The 26,442-nt window shown below is 41.1% G+C and overlaps 1 protein-coding gene across 2 annotated transcripts in view; it reads left to right on the top strand.

The window, feature by feature from the left end:
- enkur (enkurin, TRPC channel interacting protein) overlaps positions 1 to 26,442 on the top strand; it is a 94,509-nt gene that overhangs the window by 47,658 nt on the left and 20,409 nt on the right. The window contains exon 1 of one of the 2 annotated variants that reach the window (XM_068007136.1): positions 19,189 to 19,325. The exons of the other annotated variant lie outside the window; for it this stretch is intronic. Coding sequence (XP_067863237.1) covers positions 19,249 to 19,325 — 77 coding nt within the window. The 5' untranslated portion in view covers positions 19,189 to 19,248. Of the gene's footprint in view, positions 1 to 19,188; positions 19,326 to 26,442 lie in introns of those variants that run through there. 2 annotated transcript variants of the gene reach the window in all.

Here is a 26,442-nt window from a genome sequence, read left to right as displayed (position 1 = left end):
TGATTAAGACTTTGTTTTGACAAGAATACAACATGCAGATGTCATAACATCTCAGTATGCATGTTTAGTTCTGGATAGTTTAAAATGGAAAAAAGTATATAGTAAAATGTAAACCTGCAAAGCCGTCGCAATTATTAAATTAAATCATTATGAGGAAATAATCATTCATGTTTATGAGTCTGTGAAGCAAGTGATTTGAGTGACTTGACTCTGTGTTGATGTACAAGGGCAGATTTTTTTTCCTCCTTGCGAGGTATCTGGCCCATTGTGAATGCGGTTCAAAAAAATCGCAGGCAACCTATGATTTTCTGATCCCCGCTCAGTGACGCAGGTACCTGGTCATGGGCAAATACTCAGAAGGTTATTGCCCTCATTCTCAGTCTATCCGGGTGAAGTGGCCAAGCTGATCCTTCTCCAGCACTCCACACAGTCACCTCAGGTAGAGAAAAACTTCAAACTGCCATCAAAACCTACATGATATCCTCTTGCTTCTGTAAGACACTTGACTCTATCAAGATAAGATACAATCTACTTTTTTCAAGAGTAAGAAATTAATTAGAAAGCCATTTAAAGGTAATCAGCCTGTCTAAAAATCAGTATTTACTTGAGTAATGTCTCCAAGCACACACATACCAGGACAGCTTGGCCAGTTTGTCAACTTTATGTCCTTAATCACTTTTAAACACATCCCCTGTGTATGGGAAGGAAAATTACACACACTCTTCACCTCCCTCCTTGTCATTTATTGTGAGGCCCTACTTCCATCTTGAATATAACTGGAGTCACGTAGAATATATACTTGCGACAAATGAGAGAGGGCTTATTTTTCAGCAGGCTCACATCATCAGGCTGTCTCACAAGACTTGCACAAGCAGATTCTCCTGCCTTAAAAATTATCAGAGAGGTACACCTCTCTGCCCCATCCTTGCTAGAGATCACTCCAACTGCAAGTGAGGGACCAACATATCCTTTCCCCCAGTATGAGCCAATGGAACAATTCCACTGCCCTGATCCCTGGAGCTGGCTGCACATGTGTAACCAGTTCACTAGCAGCTCCTCCCTTCCTGTGCACAGTATACCACATGTTTCAAAGCAATCCAGCTCGCCAAGGAGCAGACTGTTGCAGCTTTAACAGCATTATACCATAGCATCAATAATATGTACTGCTAAACTGCAAATAAGAATATTCTAAACAAAATGTTATAAATTAAATGCACATTAATACAGCTGGGGAGGGGGAAATTAATGCAACTTTACATCTCAGTTGCAAAACCATCAAGATTAAGGGATCTCCAAGTGTGCACAGGGGCAGTGCTGGAGCTTATTCAGCTAAACCGCACAGCTTACCACGGTGAAATACTGGTAGGCTTTCTGCTTCTCGTCCATCTAGGACCACTCTACCCATTAGAGCTCTGGCCTGCAGGGTTACCTGAAACCAAATGGGAAGAACCCCAGTGACAGGTTTACCCCTCCAGGTTCCATTGGTCAGTCATGCTGGTTTGGTCGATTATCAACAGTGCTCTGGAATAGCTAAAGCACTGCCTAAGGTATCAAATTACAAAGTCTATAGTACATGGGAGCAAAATTAATCTGCTTGCTACTATAAATGTATTACTTTTGGTATCTTCAAGTCAGTGCCACTACAAACAGCGACACACTGCACGTGGTGATAGAAAATATGATTGTCACCAACCTGTGCCCGAAACCCTTCTGCTTCTCTCCATACTGGCAGTGAAACAGTTTCACCATTACCTACATGGGACTTCCTCAGTGAAGTTGCTGATGGCCCCAAAAATGTAAAACAACTACCCATGCAGCACATTTGCACATAGGGGAGATTTTCTTGGGTCTGCACCCAGGTGCACTGGATTGCCTGGGATGAAGTGAATAACTGAAAATTGGGCGGGTCAGAGCACATGCCGGTAAAGGATCACCTAATTTTCTTTCCATTTAAATTAATGTGGATTTTACTGCCAAGAAGTCAATCCAATAATACAGATGGTGGGATGCTGAGAAAAAGGTGTAGACTTCAACAATGAGATTATGTAACCTCCATTTATCATTCAACCACAACTCCTTCCACAAATCTCTTGTGCATAAGAATTAGTTTGGCCACATCCTTCAGTGCAAAAAGAACTTGGTTAAGAGGTACGTTGGTGTGATATGATATTCTGCAAATGATCCCATAAATTTCTACACTTATTTTGTGTGCTCTTCACTGCCTACAGCTTGGACCATCAGTACAGCTTTCCTGGCTCCCCAATTTTCATTACTGTTGGTCCCTGGGGTCCACCTATTGTTCCATATTCCTCTGCTGGCCCCTTCAGATCTGCTGGCATGCACTGATAGCACCTGAGGCCACTAGACCCCAGAATCTGCTAGGTCCCATTCAACAGTCCACTCCTCCTTGGCTCTCTGCTCCTCCTTAGCCCTTTGAATCCACTAAGACAGTGGTCACCTAATCTCCTATGTAACCCAGAATTCCTTTTGTGTCCATTGGCTGGGAAGAGAACTTCCTTCCTCTTCCAGCAGGACCTCAAAAGAGGCCTCAGAGAACCTGGGAGCTTGCCTGCGACTCATACTGATTCAGTTTGTTGCTGCACCTCTTCAACAATGAAATCTTGCAGAAGGGAACGCAACCTCGTTTTAAGTAGCACATTCCTTGCTTCAAATAGGCCACTGGAAATTGTGCTGACAAAGTAGGCGGGTTTCCCATTGTGTCAGTGAATCTGATCAGAAACCTACCCATGAGATTCTAACGAGGCCTGTGAGTTAAAATCCCCTGGGCCTGTTTTCTGGAACAGCGGATTAGTTTCAAACTCACCCCACCACCCACATGCCCACAACCTGTCCGGAGTTAAAATTGGGGCCCAAGTCAACATTTAAGAATTGGCTAGATAAATGGTTGAAGGAAAGGGGAATAAAGGGTTATGGGAACAGGGCAGGCACATGGGATTAGAGCTACTGCTTATGTGGAGAATAAATACCAACACGGACTGATTTGGTCTGTTCCATTTTGTAATTTGTATGTAATTCTATGTACATAGTTTAAAAGTAATACCTGGTTGCGATCGAAATAATGTGAGAAACTAATTATGATACAGGAAGTAAGTGTGATAAATAGGAAGAGTGTGTAAGACACAAGATTATATATTAAATCTAAATTGCTGTTTTCATGCATATTTAATGCCAATGTACACTGTTGACGTATGCTACTGACATATTTGAGTTTACACTCCTGCAGTTTTTGCTCGCCACCTGCCACCCACATCTGCGTCACTGTGGATTATCTCAGAAGAAAATTAAGTGGCTTTTAAAAAAACGTCTTTGATAAATATTGAGGGGTAGAAAGTAACCATTTAAAATATTTAAACTGCTGTAAGTAATAAATCTGAATTGGTGAGCATGACTTGTATTTGAACAAATCACTGTAAAATTTTAAAAAAAATCTCTGGCTGAATTACAAACCATATCAATTCTGTATTCATGGCAGTGCTGAAAGAACTTTAACACTGCCAGTGTATTTTCAGCTCAAACCACTTTGATAGATCTGTTACACAATAACCAAAGATTTAATTTAAAGTAACAATTATAACAAAGATGGTAATGTCTAAAGGATTTTTTTATTCAATAGAATGTGAAAAGCATTTTAATCTATTATTTCTACAACACTGATAAAAAGGAATTCTGACTGTACAGGAGAGAATTCGGATCAGTCTAAACTGAAATAAGCTGCATGTTTATAAATCACCAACTTTTTTCTCCTGTTAGCAATAAAACACATTATATGGAGCACCTTTTGTAAATCAATCATCTAATTGAGTAATTTTACAACTTCAAATTTTAAACACCATTCAATAAAAATATTATAAAATATTATTTTGTTAGTTGAACATTGTTCCTCAGTAAACTGGTTCCAAAAGAGTGATCACTAGTTACTTAATTATGCATATATATGCATTCATAGTATTAAAATAAATCATACAAAAGCTTAATGAGATTGAAGGATATGACTTCTGCCCGCTTATCACAGGCCCTGCATGTAGGACATAATTATCAGTTACTGCAGCTAGGTTCATTTTTGATTGACAGACATTTTCTCATCTAACTTCTGTGAATGGTTTTGCAAATAAATAACTATTTAGCAGTTAACAGGGATTAACATGATTAAAGCGGCTGCCTGTTATTATATAATTTATGGTTCTCAATCATTTGATTAGTTTAAGCACTGCACATGAAAAAATGCTTACAGTGGCTCCCACACCAGAAACAAGAGTGAGAGTGTGCAGGTTTAATCCCCCAATCCACAGATTTCCTAATATCAGCCAAACTGCTGGAGATGTGAAGTTAAGGCCAGATGTCTCCCTGCAGGGGGGAGGGAAAGTCAGTGGGTTACTGGTACACCCCAGAGTATCTCCTAGCAGTCAGTCAATACTGGTATTGACAGAAGCCAGGAAGCAGGTCACCAAATGACTTCCAGTCTGCCATAGTTGTGGTTTAGGCCAGCAATGTTAGCAATACTTGAGCAAGGGAAATAAGTTTTAAATAAAATAGAGTATGGACTTAATAAACTCACTTTCTCGGCCCTCCTCTGGGCCTGTTACTCCTTGGCGCTGGGTTTCCCTAGCTAGGCTGGCCGACCTTGCTAAAAATACTAGATAAAATGGCCTTGTGGACTGAATGACATTAGCAGACCCTGAATTTTGCATTTCAATGAAGCCCTCGCCTGCCTGGAGCGAGAGCCTGACACACTGCCCAAAACGCACCTGTTAAAATGGGGCAGGGCGCAAGTGTTGTTGGACACACTACCAATATTTTAACCCCTCACACGCCCTGTTCTCGTCAGGTGCGGGGAGTTAAAATCGGGGCTTAAGTGTTCGTATAAGGACGATACAAATCTGTTTAAGTGGGAGATGTGTAGAATCCCTTACTGCTTGGGGGCAGTATACTAGAGTCATCTTAAGATAAATTTCTATTTTCGAGATAAAGTGTCAATATAAATTTAGTATGATCCGACGCAGAATGTAACACATCATCACAGGACTTGTTAACTATAAAACCTGAAATTTAAGCCAGGCCATTCAGCTTTTGCATTTAGTCACAAACACATGGAAAATTTGAGACACTAAGGATATTCAAACATGATATCATGTGCACAGGATGACAGAAAGCGTGTTGTTCCAGTTCTTAGACTCAATTTGAATCATGCACGAATGCAAATGAATAAATAACGTGCTAAAACAGACATATAAAGATTGAACTGAGTGCCAAGATTGCACAGCACTGTGGGTAATCACACTGGTTTCCAACGCCCACCTGCCCCCTTACCATATGTCACTTCTGGTAGCACAGAACTCTGAAATGAATGCTGCAGCAATTATTTTTTTATATATTTTATTCAAAGTATACATACTTAATAAATATACATGACCCTAATAGCAAGCAGTAAAAGGGAGAAGTATTTTTACACTTTCTTCTTGTTCACGTTCTCCATTTATGTAACCGAAATGGGATTAAGGCACTAGTATCAATGAACCATCAAACTTCACCATTTAGTACAAGCCCTCTGGAAATTGTGGCCATATTACTGAGGCAAACTAATGATAATCAACTCAGAAAATATTTATAGATAATAAAATACTAATATTCTGAACAGGCTCAATTGCTGAGTTCATTTCATTTGTCCTTATCGTTAGTTCCTGATTGGGAATTTGAATCAATGATTAGTCTCACATCAATACTGGGTAAAAAAATGGAACTGATTAACAAGGACAAACTTTAGTATAACTTGTACACTGGTAACTTAGTAAATAGCAACGTCACACAGCTTCTGAAGGGAAAAATTCTGCTTGACCAGCTGCTATGACTTTTTTGAGGAAGTGGCACCCTGGATGGATTGTGAATAGCCCACAGATTCTAAGTAGCTTTTTACAAGTTCCATAGGAAGCCTGTTTTAAGCTTAAAGTGATGGGGTTCGAGGTAGACCCTGGATAAAAATTGATTGAAGGGAATGAATAAGTGGAAACTTGTTATGGGGCATGATGTCAGAGGGGAAAGTGCCAAAAGGAGTGCCCAAGGCATTTGGTGTTGGGTGAGGAGAGGCAATTGAATTTAAAGACACAACTCAGAGACTGAATTAGATAAAATATGTAAGTAAATGGAACAATAGCAAATCTAATTTAATACAGACAAGTGCAGAGAAGAATAGATAACATAGTAATCCATAAGCGATGTTGAAATACTAAGGATGACGCTGAAAGAGATGAGGAGTATTAGTAGACTTTGCATTTAAAATATCCATTCACTGCAGAATAGCAATCAACAAACCAAGCGGATGCTCACCTAAGTAGCCAAAAGAGTAGAGTACAGGTTAGAAGAAGTCATGTTCAAACTGTATAGTGTCCTCTTTCTGTATCACAGCCACGCCATTTATTCTCTCTGTATCACATTGTCCCCATGTATCTTCCCTCTGTATCACTCCATCCTCTTGTATCCTCTCACTAATGCCCCTCCCTTATCCTCTTGCTGTATTACTTCCTCCCCTCTATTCTCTCTGTATTACTTCATCTTCATGCACCCTCTATATTACCGTCTCCTCATATTCCTTGTGTACCATTCCCTCATCTCTGTCCTCCCTGTTTCACTTCCTGCCACGTATCCTCTATCATACTGTCCTTCCTATACCCTCTCCCTGTACCATGCTCACCCTTCATCTTTTTTCTAATACTCCCTCCACCCTTACCCTCTTTCTGTATTACACCCACCTGCTTTATCCTCTGTATCACATCTTCACCTGTATCCTTCTCCATAAAGTATTATCCCTTATCTAAGAATCATACTCCCCCCTCTATATAACCCCTCTCCCTGGACCCTCTTTCTGTATCACACCATAACCACTCTGCCTCCTCTTTATACAAATCCACCCTCCCACTCTGTCACCCCCTCTCCTGCCCTGTATCACAACCTCACTGTCTCTCAGTATCACTCCCTCTCTCTTATTGTCTCCCTATATCACTCTCTCCCTGTATCACTGTCACTCCATCTTTATCTCTCCACACTATTCTCTCTACCTATCTCTCTGTGTGTATTTCCATCTCTCTCACTATTTTTCTGTATCTCTATCCATCTCTCTGTAACTCTTCATCTCTAACTCTGTATAACTCTCTCTGTATCTCTCTTTTATCAACCTTGCTCTGTTTTTCTCTCTCTATATCTTTGTATCACTTTTCCCCCTCGTCCCAGTATTACTATTACTCTATCTATGTGTCTCTCTCTCTCTGTAACATTATCTATCTCTCTATCTCTATCTATCTCTGTATCTATTTTTCTCTGTGTCTGTGTGCGTCTGCCTCTCTCTATCTCCTTTATTCCCCAGTGTTACTATTACTCTCCATCTCTCTCTCTCTCTCCTTTATTCCCTAGTGTCACTATTACTCTGTATCTAACTCTCTATCACCTTTGTCCCCTGGTGTCACTGTTACTTCCTATTTCTCTATCACCTTTATTACCCGGTGTCACTATTACCGGCAATCTATCTAGCTATCTCTGTATCACCTTTATTCCCCAGTGTCACTATTACTCTCTATCTATCTAGCTTTATATCACCTTTATTCCACAGTGTCACTATCACTCTCTCTTTTATCTACCCCTGTACCACCTTAATTCCCCGGTGTCACTATTATTCTGTATCTCTCTCTCCTTTATTCTCTGGTGTCATTATTACTCCCTATCTCTCATTCTATTTTAGAGCCCCCTGGTTGTCTGGAAGTATACGGGGCAAGATAAAGCAGAAAAAGAAAGCTTATGACTGTCACAGAAAACTAAATACTGCAGAAAGCCTAGAGGAGTATAGAAATTACAGGGATGGCGTAAAAAAGGAAATAAGGAAAGCAAAGAGAGGGCATGAAAAAATATTAGCTAGTAAGATTAAAGAAAACCCAAAGATGTTTTATCAGTACATTATGAACAAGAGGATAGTTAAGAAAAAGGTGGGACCTATCAGGGATGAGGGTAATTTGTGTGCAGAAGCAGAGGATGTGGGTAGGGTTTTAAATAAATATGTTGTCTCCGTATTCACAAGGGAAAGGGATGATCCGGACATAGTAGTTAAAGAGGAGAGGTGTGAAATATTTGGTAAACATAACGAGAGAGGAAGTACTTGAGGGACTGGAATCCTTGAAAGTTGATAAGTCACCAGGGACGGATGGATTGTTTCCTAGGCTATTGAAGGAAGCCAAGGAGGAAATAACGGATGCTCTGAGGATCATTTTCCAATCCTCACTAGATACAGGGGAGGTACCGGAGGACTGGAAGACTGCAAACATAGTACCATTGCTTAAAAAGGCTACGAGGGAAAGGCTGAACAATTATAGGCCAGTCAGTCTTACCTCGGTGGTGGGCAAACTATTAGAATCAATACTGAGAGACAGGATAAACTGTCACTTGGAAAGGCATGGTTTAATCAGGGATAGTCAGCATGGATTTGTTCAGGGAAGGTTATGCCTTACAAATCTGATTGAATTCTTTGAGGAAGTGACGAGGAGGATTGACGAGGGTAGTGCAGTGGATGTTGTCTACATGGATTTTAATAAGGCATTTGACAAGGTCCCACATGGCAGACTGGTCAGAAAGGTAAAAGCCCATGGGATACAGGGAAATGTGGCGAATTGGATCCAAAATTGGTTCAGTAACAGGAAACAAAGGGTAAAAGTCGATGGGTGTCTTTGCGAATGGAAATCTGTTTCCAGTGGTGTGCCACAGGGTTCATAGAATCATAGAATCATAGAAGTTTACAACACGGAAACAGGCCCTTCGGCCCAACATGTCGCCCAGTTTATACCACTAAGCTAGTCCCAATTACCTGCACTTGGCCCATATCCCTCTATACCCATCTTACCCATGTAACTGTCCAAATGCTTTTTAAAAGACAAAATTGTATCCGCCTCCACTACTGCCTCTGGCAGCTTGTTCCAGACACTCACCACTATTGCCTTATCTCCAGCTCATAATTACTCTATCTCACCATTACTCTCTATCTCACTATTACTCCTTATCTCACTATTACTCTATCTCTATCTCAATATTACTTTTTGTCTCTATCTCACTATTACTCTCTATCTCACTATTACTCTCTATCTCACTATGACTTTACATCTATCTCACTATTACTCTCCATCTCACTAGTACTCTCCATCTCACTAGTACTCTCTATCTCTATCTCACTATTACTCTCGATCTCACTAATACTCTATCTCTATCTCACTGTTACTCTCTATCTCACTGTTACTCTCTATCTCATTATTACTCTCTATCTCATTATTACTCTCTATCTCACTATTATTCCTCTCTATCTCACTATTATTCTCTATCTCTACCTCACTATTATAAGAACATAAGAACATAAGAAATAGGAGCAGGAGTAGGCCAATCGGCCCCTCGAGCCTGCTCCGCCATTCAATAAGATCATGGCTATTACTCTCTATCTCACTATTACTCTCTATCTCTATCTCACTATTACTATCTCACCAATACTCTATGTCGATCTCACTATTACTCTCTATCTCATTATTACTCTCTATCTCACTATTACTCACTATCTCACTAATACTCTATCTCTATCTCACTATTACTCTCTATCTCACTGTTACTCTCTATCTCACTGTTACTCTCTATCTCTATCCCACTGTTACTCTCTATCTCACTATTACCCTCTATCTCACTATTACTATCTCACTATTACTCTCTGTCTCACCAATACTCTATCTATATCTCACTATTACTCTCTATCTCACTATTACTATCTCTATCTCACTATTACTCTCTCTCTCACTATTAGTCCCTATCTCTATCTCACTGTTACTCTCTATCTCACTGTTACTCTCTATCTCTATCTCACTATTACTCTCTATCTCACTATAACCCTCTATCTCAATCTCACTATTACTCTCTATATCACCAATGCTCTCTCTCTATCTCACTATTACTCTCTATCTCACAATTATTCTCTATCTCTATCTCACTGTTACTCTCTATCTCACTGTTACTCTCTATCTCACTGTTACTCTCTATCTCTATATCACTATTACTTTCTATCTCACTATTACTCTCTATCTCTCACTATTATGCTCTATCTCATTATTACTCTATCTCTGTCCCACTATTACTCTCTATCTCACTATTACATTCTCTATATCTCACTATTACTCTTCATGACTATCTCACTATTAATCGGTATTTCACTATTACTCTCTATCTCACTATTACTCTCTATCTCTATCTCACTATTACTCTCTATCTCACTATTACTCTCTATCTCTATCTCACTATTGCTCTTTATGTCTATCTCACTGTTACTCTCTATCTCACTGTTACTCTCTATCTCACTATTACTCTCTATGTCTATCTCACTATTACTCTCTATCTCACTATTACTCTCTATCTCACTATTACTCTCTATGTCCATCTCACTATTACTCTCTATCTCACTATTACTCTCTATCTCTATCTCACTGTTACTCTCTATCTCTATCTCACTATTACTCTCTATCTCACTATTACTCTCTATCTCACTATTACTCTCTATCTCTATCTCACTATTACTCTCTCTCTCACTATTAGTCCCTATCTCTATCTCACTGTTACTCTCTATCTCACTGTTACTCTCTATCTCTATCTCACTATTACTCTCTATCTCACTATTACCCTCTATCTCAATCTCACTATTACTCTCTATCTCACCAATGCATCTCTCTATCTCACTATTACTCTCTATCTCACCAATGCTCTCTCTCTATCTCACTATTACTCTCTATCTCACAATTATTCTCTATCTCTATCTCACTGTTACTCTCTATCTCACTGTTACTCTCTATCTCACTGTTACTCTCTATCTCTATATCACTATTACTTTCTATCTCACTATTACTCTCTATCTCTCACTATTATGCTCTATCTCATTATTACTCTATCTCTGTCCCACTATTACTCTCTATCTCACTATTACATTCTCTATATCTCACTATTACTCTTCATGTCTATCTCACTATTAATCGGTATTTCACTATTACTCTCTATCTCACTATTACTCTCTATCTCTATCTCACTATTACTCTCTATCTCTATCTCACTATTGCTCTTTATGTCTATCTCACTGTTACTCTCTATCTCACTGTTACTCTATCTCTATCTCACTGTTACTCTCTATCTCACTGTTACTCTCTATCTCACTGTTACTCTCTATCTCACTATTACTCTCTATGTCCATCTCACTATTACTCTCTATCTCACTATTACTCTCTATCTTACTATTACTCTCTATGTCCATCTCACTATTACTCTCTATCTCACTATTACTCTCTATCTCTATCTCACTGTTACTCTCTATCTCTATCTCACGATTACTCTCTATCTCACTATTACTCTCTATCTCTATCTCACTATTACTCTCTATCTCACTATTACTCTCTATCTCTATCTCACTATTACTCTCTCTCTCACTATTAGTCCCTATCTCTATCTCACTGTTACTCTCTATCTCACTGTTACTCTCTATCTCACTGTTACTCTCTATCTCTATCTCACTATTACTCTCTATCTCACTATTACCCTCTATCTCAATCTCACTATTACTCTCTATCTCACCAATGCTCTCTCTCTATCTCACTATTACTCTCTATCTCACCAATGCTCTCTCTCTATCTCACTATTACTCTCTATCTCACAATTATTCTCTATCTCTATCTCACTGTTACTCTCTATCTCACTGTTACTCTCTATCTCACTGTTACTCTCTATCACTTTCTATCTCACGATTACTCTCTATCTCACTATTACTCTCTATCTCTATCTCACTATTACTCTCTATCTCACTATTACTCTCTATCTCTATCTCACTATTACTCTATCTCTCACTATTAGTCCCTATCTCTATCTCACTGTTACTCTCTATCTCACTGTTACTCTCTATCTCACTGTTACTCTCTATCTCTATCTCACTATTACTCTCTATCTCACTATTACCCTCTATCTCAATCTCACTATTACTCTCTATCTCACCAATGCTCTCTCTCTATCTCACTATTACTCTCTATCTCACCAATGCTCTCTCTCTATCTCACTATTACTCTCTATCTCACAATTATTCTCTATCTCTATCTCACTGTTACTCTCTATCTCACTGTTACTCTCTATCTCACTGTTACTCTCTATCTCACTGTTACTCTCTATCTCACTGTTACTCTCTATCTCTATATCACTATTACTTTCTATCTCACTATTACTCTCTATCTCTCACTATTATGCTCTATCTCATTATTACTCTATCTCTGTCCCACTATTACTCTCTATCTCACTATTACATTCTCTATATCTCACTATTACTCTTCATGTCTATCTCACTATTAATCGGTATTTCACTATTACTCTCTATCTCACTATTACTCTCTATCTCTATCTCACTATTACTCTCTATCTCTATCTCACTATTGCTCTTTATGTCTATCTCACTGTTACTCTCTATCTCACTGTTACTCTATCTCTATCTCACTGTTACTCTCTATCTCACTGTTACTCTCTATCTCACTGTTACTCTCTATCTCACTATTACTCTCTATGTCCATCTCACTATTACTCTCTATCTCACTATTACTCTCTATCTTACTATTACTCTCTATGTCCATCTCACTATTACTCTCTATCTCACTATTACTCTCTATCTCTATCTCACTGTTACTCTCTATCTCTATCTCACGATTACTCTCTATCTCACTATTACTCTCTATCTCTATCTCACTATTACTCTCTATCTCACTATTACTCTCTATCTCTATCTCACTATTACTCTATCTCTCACTATTAGTCCCTATCTCTATCTCACTGTTACTCTCTATCTCACTGTTACTCTCTATCTCACTGTTACTCTCTATCTCTATCTCACTATTACTCTCTATCTCACTATTACCCTCTATCTCAATCTCACTATTACTCTCTATCTCACCAATGCTCTCTCTCTATCTCACTATTACTCTCTATCTCACCAATGCTCTCTCTCTATCTCACTATTACTCTCTATCTCACAATTATTCTCTATCTCTATCTCACTGTTACTCTCTATCTCACTGTTACTCTCTATCTCACTGTTACTCTCTATCACTTTCTATCTCACTATTACTCTCTATCTCTCACTATTATGCTCTATCTCATTATTACTCTATCTCTGTCCCATTATTACTCTCTATCTCACTATTACATTCTCTATATCTCACTATTACTCTTCATGTCTATCTCACTATTAATCGGTATTTCACTATTACTCTCTATCTCACTATTACTCTCTATCTCTATCTCACTATTACTCTCTATCTCTATCTCACTATTACTCTCTATCTCTATCTCACTATTGCTCTTTATGTCTATCTCACTGTTACTCTCTATCTCACTGTTACTCTATCTCTATCTCACTGTTACTCTCTATCTCACTGTTACTCTCTATCTCACTGTTACTCTCTATCTCACTGTTACTCTATCTCTATCTCACTGTTACTCTCTATCTCACTATTACTCTCTATGTCTATCTCACTATTACTCTCTATCTCATTATTACTCTCTATCTCACTATTACTCACTATCTCACTAATACTCTATCTCTATCTCACTATTACTCTCTATCTCACTGTTACTCTCTATCTCTATCCCACTGTTACTCTCTATCTCACTATTACCCTCTATCACACTATTACTATCTCACTATTACTCTCTGTCTCACCAATACTCTATCTATATCTCACTATTACTCTCTATCTCACTATTACTATCTCTATCTCACTATTACTCTCTCTCTCACTATTAGTCCCTATCTCTATCTCACTGTTACTCTCTATCTCACTGTTACTCTCTATCTCTATCTCACTATTACTCTCTATCTCACTATTACCCTCTATCTCAATCTCACTATTACTCTCTATCTCACCAATGCTCTCTCTCTATCTCACTATTACTCTCTATCTCACAATTATTCTCTATCTCTATCTCACTGTTACTCTCTATCTCTATCTCACTGTTACTCTCTATCTCACTGTTACTCTCTATCTCACTGTTACTCTCTATCTCTATATCACTATTACTTTCTATCTCACTATTACTCTCTATCTCTCACTATTATGCTCTATCTCATTATTACTCTATCTCTGTCCCACTATTACTCTCTATCTCACTATTACATTCTCTATATCTCACTATTACTCTTCATGTCTATCTCACTATTAATCGGTATTTCACTATTACTCTCTATCTCACTATTACTCTCTATCTCTATCTCACTATTACTCTCTATCTCACTATTACTCTCTATCTCTATCTCACTATTGCTCTTTATGTCTATCTCACTGTTACTCTCTATCTCACTGTTACTCTATCTCTATCTCACTGTTACTCTCTATCTCACTGTTACTCTCTATCTCACTGTTACTCTCTATCTCACTATTACTCTCTATGTCCATCTCACTATTACTCTCTATCTCACTATTACTCTCTATCTCACTATTACTCTCTATGTCCATCTCACTATTACTCTCTATCTCACTATTACGCTCCATCTCTATCTCACTGTTACTCTCTATCTCTATCTCACTATTACTCTCTATCTCACTATTACTCTCTATCTCTATCTCACTATTACTCTCTATCTCACTATTACTCTCTATCTCTATCTCACTATTACTCTCTCTCTCACTATTAGTCCCTATCTCTATCTCACTGTTACTCTCTATCTCACTGTTACTCTCTATCTCACTGTTACTCTCTATCTCTATCTCACTATTACTCTCTATCTCACTATTACCCTCTATCTCAATCTCACTATTACTCTCTATCTCACCAATGCTCTCTCTCTATCTCACTATTACTCTCTATCTCACCAATGCTCTCTCTCTATCTCACTATTACTCTCTATCTCACAATTATTCTCTATCTCTATCTCACTGTTACTCTCTATCTCACTGTTACTCTCTATCTCACTGTTACTCTCTATCTCTATATCACTATTACTTTCTATCTCACTATTACTCTCTATCTCTCACTATTATGCTCTATCTCATTATTACTCTATCTCTGTCCCACTATTACTCTCTATCTCACTATTACATTCTCTATATCTCACTATTACTCTTCATGTCTATCTCACTATTAATCGGTATTTCACTATTACTCTCTATCTCACTATTACTCTCTATCTCTATCTCACTATTACTCTCTATCTCTATCTCACTATTACTCTCTATCTCTATCTCACTATTGCTCTTTATGTCTATCTCACTGTTACTCTCTATCTCACTTTTACTCTATCTCTATCTCACTGTTACTCTCTATCTCACTGTTACTCTCTATCTCACTGTTACTCTCTATCTCACTGTTACTCTATCTCTATCTCACTATTACTCTCTATGTCTATCTCACTATTACTCTCTATGTCTATCTCACTATTACTCTCTATCTCATTATTACTCTCTATCTCACTATTACTCACTATCTCACTAATACTCTATCTCTATCTCACTATTACTCTCTATCTCACTGTCACTCTCTATCTCACTGTTACTCTCTTTCTCTATCCCACTGTTACTCTCTATCTCACTATTACCCTCTATCTCACTATTACTATCTCACTATTACTCTCTGTCTCACCAATACTCTATCTATATCTCACTATTACTCTCTATCTCACTATTACTATCTCTATCTCACTATTACTCTCCCTCTCACTATTAGTCCCTATCTCTATCTCACTGTTACTCTCTATCTCACTGTTACTCTCTATCTCTATCTCACTATTACTCTCTATCTCACTATTACCCTCTATCTCAATCTCACTATTACTCTCTATCTCACCAATGCTCTCTCTCTATCTCACTATTACTCTCTATCTCACAATTATTCTCTATCTCTATCTCACTGTTACTCTCTATCTCTATCTCACTGTTACTCTCTATCTCACTGTTACTCTCTATCTCACTGTTACTCTCTATCTCTATATCACTATTACTTTCTATCTCACTATTACTCTCTATCTCTCACTATTATGCTCTATCTCATTATTACTCTATCTCTGTCCCACTATTACTCTCTATCTCACTATTACATTCTCTATATCTCACTATTACTCTTCATGTCTATCTCACTATTAATCGGTATTTCACTATTACTCTCTATCTCACTATTACTCTCTATCTCTATCTCACTATTACTCTCTATCTCACTATTACTCTCTATCTCTATCTCACTATTGCTCTTTATGTCTATCTCACTGTTACTCTCTATCTCACTGTTACTCTATCTCTATCTCACTGTTACTCTCTATCTCACTATTACTCTCTATCTCACTATTACTCTCTATGTCTATCTCACTATTACTCTCTATCTCACTATTACTCTCTATCTCACTATTACTCTCTATGTCCATCTCACTATTACTCTCTATCTCACTGTTACTCTCTATCTCTATCTCACTGTTACTCTCTATCTCTATCTCACTATTACTCTCTATCTCACTATTACTCTCTATCTCACTATTACTCTCTATCTCTATCTCACTATTACTCTCTCTCTCACTATTAGTCCCTATCTCTATCTCACTGTTACTCTCTATCTCACTGTTACTCTCTATCTCTATCTCACTATTACTCTCTATCTCACTATTACCCTCTATCTCAATCTCACTATTACTCTCTATCTCACCAATGCATCTCTCTATCTCACTATTACTCTCTATCTCACCAATGCTCTCTCTCTATCTCACTATTACTCTCTATCTCACTGTTACTCTCTATCTCACTATTACTCTCTATGTCCATCTCACTATTACTCTCTATCTCACTATTACTCTCTATCTCACTATTACTCTCTATGTCCATCTCACTATTACTCTCTATCTCACTATAACTCTCTATCTCTATCTCACTGTTACTCTCTTTCTCTATCCCACTGTTACTCTCTATCTCACTATTACCCTCTATCTCACTATTACTATCTCACTATTACTCTCTGTCTCACCAATACTCTATCTATATCTCACTATTACTCTCTATCTCACTATTACTATCTCTATCTCACTATTACTCTCCCTCTCACTATTAGTCCCTATCTCTATCTCACTGTTACTCTCTATCTCACTGTTACTCTCTATCTCTATCTCACTATTACTCTCTATCTCACTATTACCCTCTATCTCAATCTCACTATTACTCTCTATCTCACCAATGCTCTCTCTCTATCTCACTATTACTCTCTATCTCACAATTATTCTCTATCTCTATCTCACTGTTACTCTCTATCTCTATCTCACTGTTACTCTCTATCTCACTGTTACTCTCTATCTCACTGTTACTCTCTATCTCTATATCACTATTACTTTCTATCTCACTATTACTCTCTATCTCTCACTATTATGCTCTATCTCATTATTACTCTATCTCTGTCCCACTATTACTCTCTATCTCACTATTACATTCTCTATATCTCACTATTACTCTTCATGTCTATCTCACTATTAATCGGTATTTCACTATTACTCTCTATCTCACTATTACTCTCTATCTCTATCTCACTATTACTCTCTATCTCACTATTACTCTCTATCTCTATCTCACTATTGCTCTTTATGTCTATCTCACTGTTACTCTCTATCTCACTGTTACTCTATCTCTATCTCACTGTTACTCTCTATCTCACTATTACTCTCTATCTCACTATTACTCTCTATGTCTATCTCACTATTACTCTCTATCTCACTATTACTCTCTATCTCACTATTACTCTCTATGTCCATCTCACTATTACTCTCTATCTCACTGTTACTCTCTATCTCTATCTCACTGTTACTCTCTATCTCTATCTCACTATTACTCTCTATCTCACTATTACTCTCTATCTCACTATTACTCTCTATCTCTATCTCACTATTACTCTCTCTCTCACTATTAGTCCCTATCTCTATCTCACTGTTACTCTCTATCTCACTGTTACTCTCTATCTCTATCTCACTATTACTCTCTATCTCACTATTACCCTCTATCTCAATCTCACTATTACTCTCTATCTCACCAATGCATCTCTCTATCTCACTATTACTCTCTATCTCACCAATGCTCTCTCTCTATCTCACTATTACTCTCTATCTCACTGTTACTCTCTATCTCACTATTACTCTCTATGTCCATCTCACTATTACTCTCTATCTCACTATTACTCTCTATCTCACTATTACTCTCTATGTCCATCTCACTATTACTCTCTATCTCACTATAACTCTCTATCTCTATCTCACTGTTACTCTCTATCTCTATCTCACTATTACTCTCTATCTCACTATTACTCTCTATGTCTATCTCACTATTACTCTCTATCTCACTATTACTCTCTATCTCTATCTCACTATTACTCTCTCTCTCACTATTAGTCCCCATCTCTATCTCACTGTTACTCTCTATCTCACTGTTACTCTCTATATCTATCTCACTATTACTCTCTATCTCACTATTACCCTCTATCTCAATCTCACTATTACTCTCTATCTCACCAATGCTCTCTCTCTATCTCACTATTACTCTCTATCTCACCAATGCTCTCTCTCTATCTCACTATTACTCTCTATCTCACAATTATTCTATCTCTATCTCACTGTTACTCTCTATCTCACTGTTACTCTCTATCTCACTGTTACTCTATCTCTATCTCACTATTACTCTCTATCTCACTATTACTCTCTATGTCTATCTCACTATTACTCTCTATCTCACTATTACTCTCTATCTCACTGTTACTCTCTATCTCACTGTTACTCTCTATCTCACTGTTACTCTCTATCTCTATCTCACTATTACTCTCTATCTCACTATTACTCTCTATCACACTATTACTCTCTATCTCCATCTCACTATTACTCTCTCTCACTATTACTCTCGATGTCTATCTCACTATTACTCTCTATCTCTATCTCACTGTTACTCTCTATCTCACTATTACTCTCTATCTCTATCTCACTGTTACTCTCTATCTCACTATTACTATCTCGTCTCTTGCGCAGATTTTCATTTTTAGACATGGCTTTTGATAATCTGGCCAATCACACGCCACGGGAAAGCAGAGCGGAAGTGATGTATTTCGAAGCGGGTTTGTTGTTAGAAACGGTCTCCATGGTAACGTGGACGGAGTGGATCTTTCATTCCATTGTTTTCAAACATTTTTTTCTGAGCCGCGATGAACGCTGAGGCCCCGTCCGAGTGTATCTACAACCTGCTCCCCCGCCCGGAACCGCCAATTCGCCGCCCGCTCAAGTGAGTGTCTGGCCGGCCACAAGTCATCGGGGAGAGACAGGGAGAGTGGGTGGGAGAGCGAGAGTGAGTGGATGGGAGGAGGGGGTGAATGGGTGGGAGACTGAGGAGTGGGTGGGAGAAGAGAGAGGGGGAGAGTGAGGAGTGAGTGGGTGGGAGAAGAGAGAGGGGGAGAGTGAGGAGTGAGTGGGTGGGGGAGAGTGAGGGGGAGAGTGAGGGGGAGAGTGAGGAGTGAGTGGGTGGGAGAAGAGAGAGGGGGAGAGTGAGGAGTGAGTGGGTGGGGGAGAGTGAGGAGTGAGTGGGTGGGGGAGAGTGAGGAGTGAGTGGGTGGGAGAAGAGAGAGGGGGAGAGTGAGGAGTGAGTGGGTGGGGGAGAGTGAGGAGTGAGTGGGTGGGGGAGAGTGAGGAGTGAGTGGGTGGGAGAAGAGAGAGGGGGAGAGTTGAGGAGTGAGTGGGTGGGGGAGAGTGAGGAGTGAGTGGGTGGGGGAGAGTGAGGAGTGAGTGGGTGGGAGAAGAGAGAGGGGGAGAGTGAGGAGTGAGTGGATGGGAGGAGAGAGAGGGGGAGAGTGAGTGGGTGGGAGAAGAGAGAGGGGGAGAGTGAGTGAGTGGGTGGGAGAAGAGAGAGGGGGAGAGTGAGTGAGTGGGTGGGAGAAGAGAGAGGGGGAGAGTGAGGAGTGAGTGGGTGGGAGAAGAGAGAGGGGGAGAGTGAGTGAGTGAGTGGGTGGGAGGAGAGAGAGGGGGAGAGCGAGTGGGTGGGAGAAGAGAGAGGGGGAGAGTGAGCGAGTGGGTGGGAGAAGAGAGAGGGGGAGAGTGAGCGAGTGGGTGGGAGAAGAGAGAGGGGGAGAGTGAGCGAGTGGGTGGGAGAAGAGAGAGGGGGAGAGTGAGCGAGTGGGTGGGAGAAGAGAGAGGGGGAGAGTGAGCGAGTGGGTGGGAGAAGAGAGAGGGGGAGAGTGAGTGAGTGGGTGGGAGAAGAGAGAGGGGGAGAGTGAGTGGGTGGGAGAAGAGAGAGGGGGAGAGTGAGCGAGTGGGTGGGAGAAGAGAGAGGGGGAGAGTGAGTGAGTGGGTGGGAGAAGAGAGAGGGGGAGAGTGAGTGGGTGGGAGAAGAGAGAGGGGGAGAGTGAGCGAGTGGGTGGGAGAAGAGAGAGGGGGAGAGTGAGCGAGTGGGTGGGAGAAGAGAGAGGGGGAGAGTGAGCGAGTGGGTGGGAGAAGAGAGAGGGGGAGAGTGAGCGAGTGGGTGGGAGAAGAGAGAGGGGGAGAGTGAGCGAGTGGGTGGGAGAAGAGAGAGGGGGAGAGTGGGTGGGAGAAGAGAGAGGGGGAGAGTGAGTGAGTGGGTGGGAGAAGAGAGAGGGGGAGAGTGAGCGAGTGGGTGGGAGAAGAGAGAGGGGGAGAGTGAGCGAGTGGGTGGGAGAAGAGAGAGGGGGAGAGTGAGCGAGTGGGTGGGAGAAGAGAGAGGGGGAGAGTGAGGAGTGAGTGGGAGAAAAGAAGGGGAGAATGCATGGGGTGAGAGGAGGGAGGGGAAGAGTGTGTGGGTGGGAGAAGAGAGAGAATGGAGAGGAAGGGGAGAGAGAATGGGGCGGAGAAGAGAGGGCGTGGAGAGAATGGGGCGGAGAAGAGAGGGCGTGGAGAGGAAGGGTTGAGAGAATGAGTGGTGAAGGGGCGAAGGGAAGGAGAATGAGGGGAAGGGGATAAGGAGGGAGAGAGAGAGAGTGAATGTGTGGATAGAAGGAGGAGAGGGAAGAATAGTGAGTGGAGGGTAGGGGGAGGGAAGGGGAGAGAGTTAGTAAAGGGAAGAGAAGTAGGGAGAGAGAATGGTGGGAAATGGGGAGAGAAGGATGGAGAGAGACGAAGGGGAGAAGGAAGGAGAGAGTTTTTTAAAATGTGTTTTGGGGATATGGGTGTTGCCAGCAAAGCCAGCGTTTATTACCCATCCCTGGTTGGCCTTGAGAAGGTGTTGCTGAGCCACCGCCTTGAACTGCTGTAGTCCATATGGTAAAGTACTTCCACAGTGCTGTTAGGTAGGGAGTTCCTGGATTTTGACTCAGTGACAATGAAGGAATGGCGATATATGTTCAAGTCGGGATGGTGTGTGACTTGGAGGTGGTGGTGTTCCCATGCCCCTACTGCCTTTATTCTTCTAGGTGGTGGAGGTCCTGGGTTGGTGAGGTGCTGTTGAAGAAGTCTTGGCGAGTTGCTGCAGTGCATCCTGTAAATAGTACACACTGCGGGTGGTGGAGGGAGTGAATGTTTAAGGTGGTGGATGGGCTGACGATCAAGTGGGCTGCTTTGTCCTGGATGGTGTCGAGCTTCTTGAATGTTGTTGGAGCTGCACTCATCCAGGCAACTGGAGAGTATTCCATCACACTCCTGACTTGTGCCTTGTAGATGGTGGAAAGGCTTTGGGGAGTCAAGAGGTGAGTCACTTGCCGCAGAATATAATGGTGGTATGATGGTGGATAAGCAGTGGCAAACATTTAAAAATATATTTTATGACTCACAACAATAATATATCCCTGTGAGGAGGAAAGACTCCACATAAAGGATGAACCAACCATGGCTAACTAAGGAAGTCAAGGATGGTATCAGGTTAAAAGAAAAAGCATACAACATGGCAAAGATTACTGGTAAGCCCAAAGATTGGGAATACTTTAAAAACCAGCAAAGGATGACTAAAAGAATAATAAAGAGAGAGAAAATAAATTATGAGAGTAAACTAGCAAGAAATATAAAAACTGACGGTAAAAGCTTCTGCAAGTATATAAAAAGGAAGAGGGTATCTAAAGTAAACATTGGTCCCTTAGAGGATGAGACTGGGGAAATAATGGGAGACAAGGAAATGGCAGAGGAATGGAACAGGTATTTTGTATCTGTCTTCACACTAGAAGACACTAATGACATACCAATAATAGTAGAAAATCAAGGGACAAAGGGGAGGGAGGAACTAAAAGCAATCACTATCACTAGAGAAAAAGTACTAGGTAAACTAATGGGTCTAAAGGCCAACACGTTCCCTGGACCTGATGGCTTGCATCCGAGGGTCTTTAAGGAAGTGGCAACAGAGATAGTGGATGCATTGGTTGTAATCTTCCAGAATTCACTAGATTCTGGAAAGGTCCCACCGGATTGGAAAACCGCAAACGTAACACCCCTATTCAAGAAGGGAGTGAGACAAAAAGCAGTTAACTATAGACCAGTTAGCCTAACATCTGTCATTGGGAAAATGCTAGAATCCATTATTAAGGAAGTAGTAGCAGGACATTTGGAGACTCATAATACAATCAAGGAGAATCAACATGGTTTTATGAAGGGGAAATTATGTCTGACAAATTTTCACATCGTTCACCTGACGAAGGAGGTAGCCTCCGAAAGCTTGTGAATTTAAAATAAAATTGCTGGACTATAACTTGGTGTTGTAAAATTGTTTACAATTGTCAACCCCAGTCCATCACCGGCATCTCCACATCAAATTTATTAGAGTTCTTTGAGGAAGCAACGGGCAGGGTGGATAAAGGGGAACCAATGGATGCAGTATATTTGGATTTCCAAAAGGCATTCGATAAGGTGCCACATAAAAGATTACTGCACAAGATAAGAGCTCATGGCGTTGGGGGTGATATACTGGCATGGATAGAGGATTGGCTAACTAACAGAAAACAAAGAGTCGGGATAAAAGGGTCATTTTCAAAATGGCAATCTGTAACTAGTGGGGTGCCGCAGGGCTCAGTGCTGGGGCCTCAACTATTAACAATATATATCAATGACTTGGATGAAGGAACAGAGTGTCTTGTGGCCAAATTTGCTGATGATACAAAGATAGGTGGAAAAGCAAGTTGCGATGAGGACACAAAGTGTCTGCAAAGGGATATTGACAGGTTAAGCGAATGGGCAATAATTTGGCAGATGGAATATAATGTGGGAAAATGTGAAGTCATCCACTTTGGGAGGAAAAATAAAAAAGCAAAATATGATTTGAATGGAGAAATACTACAAAATGCTGCAGTACAGAGGGATCTGGGTGACCTCGTACATGAAACAGAAAAAGTCAACATACAGGTGCACCAGGTAATCCAGAATGCAAACGGAATATTGGCTTTTATCTCTAGGGGGATGGAGTATAAAAGCAGGGAAGTCATGCTACAACTGTACAGGGTGCTGGTGAGACCACACCTGGAGTACTGCGTACAGGTCTGGTGGCCTTATTTAAGGAAGGACACACTTGCATTGGAGGCAGTTCAGAGAAGGTTCACTAGGTTGATTCCGGGTATGGAAGGGTTGTCTTATGAGGAAAGATAGAACAGGTTGGGTCTAAACTCATTGGAGTTTAGAAGAATGAGAGGAGATCTTATTGAAACATACAAGATTCTGAGGGAACTCAATAAGGTAGATGCTGAGAGGATGTTACCCCTCATGGGGGAATCTAAAACTAGGAGGCATAGTCTCAGAATTAGGGGGTCACCCATTTAAGACAGAAATGAGGAGGAATTTCTTCTCCCAGAGGGTCATGAATCTTTGGAATTCTTTACCCCAAAAAGCTGTGGAGGCTGAGTCATTGAATACATTCAAGGCTGAGTTATACATATTTTTGGGAGTCAAAGGATATGGGGAAAGGGCGGGAAAGTGGAGTTGAGGTAAAAATCAGATCAGCCATGATCTCATTAAATGGCGGTGCAGGTTTGAGGGGCTGAATGGCCTACTCCTGCTCCTATCTCTTATGGTCTTATGGTAATACCCAACCTGGACTGCTGTAGTAGCCATAGCATTTTTGTGGCCGGTCCAGTTGAATTTCTGGTCAATGGCAATGCCCAGGATGTTGATGTGGAGATGTCGGTGATGGACTGGGGTGGACAAATGTAAGGAATCTTACAACACCAGGTTATCGTCCAACAATTTTATTTTAAAATCACAAGCTTTCGGAGATTATCTCCTTCGTCAGGTGAGTAGTGAATGAGAGGTTCTCAAATCGCATATCTTATATTAGGCTGGGACACCATCACACCAATCAAAGGTGTCGTTGGTGTTCAGACAGGTTAGCCACGGAAAACAGTCAGTCCCAGTATGCTGAATACACAATGTGTCAAATTATACAGACAGAGAGAAAGAGACCCGAAAGGCAGAGAGAGAGAGAGCATTTCAAGTTGTATTAAAAACAGATAACTTTTTGTTCCCTGCTGGTGGGGTTACGTGTAGCGTGACATGAACCCAAGATCCTGGTTGAGGCCGTCCTCATGGGTGCGGAACTTGGCTATCAATTTCTGCTCGACGATTTTGCGTTGTCGTGTGTCTCGAAGGCTGCCTTGGAGAACGTTTACCCGAAGATCGGTGGCTGAATGTCCTTGACTGCTAAAGTGTTCCCCGACTGGGAGGGAACCCTCCTGTCTGGCGATTGTCGCGCGGTATCCGTTCATCCATTGTCGCAGTGTCTGTATGGTCTCGCCAATGTACCATGCTCCAGGGCATCCTTTCCTGCAACGTATGAGGTAGACAACGTTGGCCGAGTCACAGGAGTATGAACCATGTACCTGGTGGGTGGTGTCCTCTCGTGTGATGGTGGTATCTGTGTCGATGACCTGGCATGTCTTGCAGAGGTTGCCGTGGCAGGGTTGTGTGGTGTCGTGGACGCTGTTCTCCTGAAAGCTGGGTAATTTGCTGCGAACGATGGTCTGTTTGAGGTTGGGTGGCTGTTTGAAGGCGAGTAGTGGAGGCGTGGGGATGGCCTTAGCGAGGTGTTCGTCGTCATCGATGAAATGTTGAAGGCTGCGGAGAACATGGCGTAGTTTCTCCGCTCCGGGGAAGTACTGGATGACGAAGGGTACTCTGTTGGTTGCGTCCCGTGTTTGTCTTCTGAGGAGGTCTATGCGATTCTTCGCTGTGGCCCGTCGGAACTGTCGATCGACAAGTCGAGCGTCATATCCCGTTCTTACGAGGGCGTCTTTCAGCGTCTGTAGGTGTCCATCATATTCCTGTGACTCGGCCAACGTTGTCTACCTCATACGTTGCAGGAAAGGATGCCCCGGAGCATGGTACATTGACGAGACCATACAGACACTGCGACAATGGATGAACGGACACCGCGCAACAATCGCCAGACAGGAGGGTTCCCTCTCAGTCGGGGAACACTTTAGCAGTCAAGGACATTCAGCCACCGATCTTCGGGTAAGCGTTCTCCAAGGCGGCCTTCGAGACACACGACAATGCAAAATCGTCGAGCAGAAATTGATAGCCAAGTTCTGCACCCATGAGGACGGCCTCAACCGGGACCTTGGGTTCATGTCACAGTGCACGTAACCCCACCAGCAGGGAACAAAAAGTTATCTGTTTTTAATACAACTTGAAATTCTCTCTCTCTCTGCCTTTCGGGTCTCTTTCTCTCTGTCTGTGTAATCTGACCCATTGTGTATTCAGCATACTGGGACCTACTGTTTTCCGTGGCTAACCTGTCTGAACACCAACGACACCTTTGATTGGTGTGATGGTGTCCCAGCCTAATATAAGATATGCGATTTGAGAACCTCTCATTCACTACTCACCTGACGAAGGGGATAATCTCCGAAAGCTTGTGATTTTAAAATTAAATTGTTGGACTATAACCTAGTGTTGTAAGATTCCTTACAGGATGTTGATCGTGGGAGATTCGGCAATGTTAATGCCATTGAATGTCAAGGGGAGGTGGTTAGTCACTCTTTTGTTGGAGATGGTCATTGCCTAGCACTTGTGGTGTGAATGTTACCTGTCACTTATCAGCCCAAGTCTGCATGTTGTCCAGGTTTTGCTGCATGTGTGCATGGAGCATGCTTCATTATCTGAGGAATTGCGAATAGAGCTAATCACTGTGCAATCGTCAGCAAACAGCCTCACTTCTGACCTTATGATGGAGGGAAGGTCATTGATAAAGCATCTGAAGATAGTTGAGCCTAGAACGCTGCCCTGAGAAACTCTTGCAGCGATGTCCTGTGGCTGGGATGATTGGCCTCCAACAACTGCAACCATCTTCTTTTGTGCCAGCCACTAGAGAGTTACCCCCTGATCCCCATTGACATTCAGTTTTACTAGGGCTCCTTGATGCCACACTTGGTTGAATACTGCTTTCATGTCAAGGGCAGACACTCTCACCTCACCTCTGGAAT

This window comes from Heptranchias perlo, chromosome 2 (assembly GCF_035084215.1).
Source record: "Heptranchias perlo isolate sHepPer1 chromosome 2, sHepPer1.hap1, whole genome shotgun sequence".
NCBI lineage: Eukaryota > Metazoa > Chordata > Chondrichthyes > Hexanchiformes > Hexanchidae > Heptranchias > Heptranchias perlo.
Note: the sequence above shows the minus strand (reverse complement) of the source record. Positions and strands in the feature narration are given on the sequence as shown.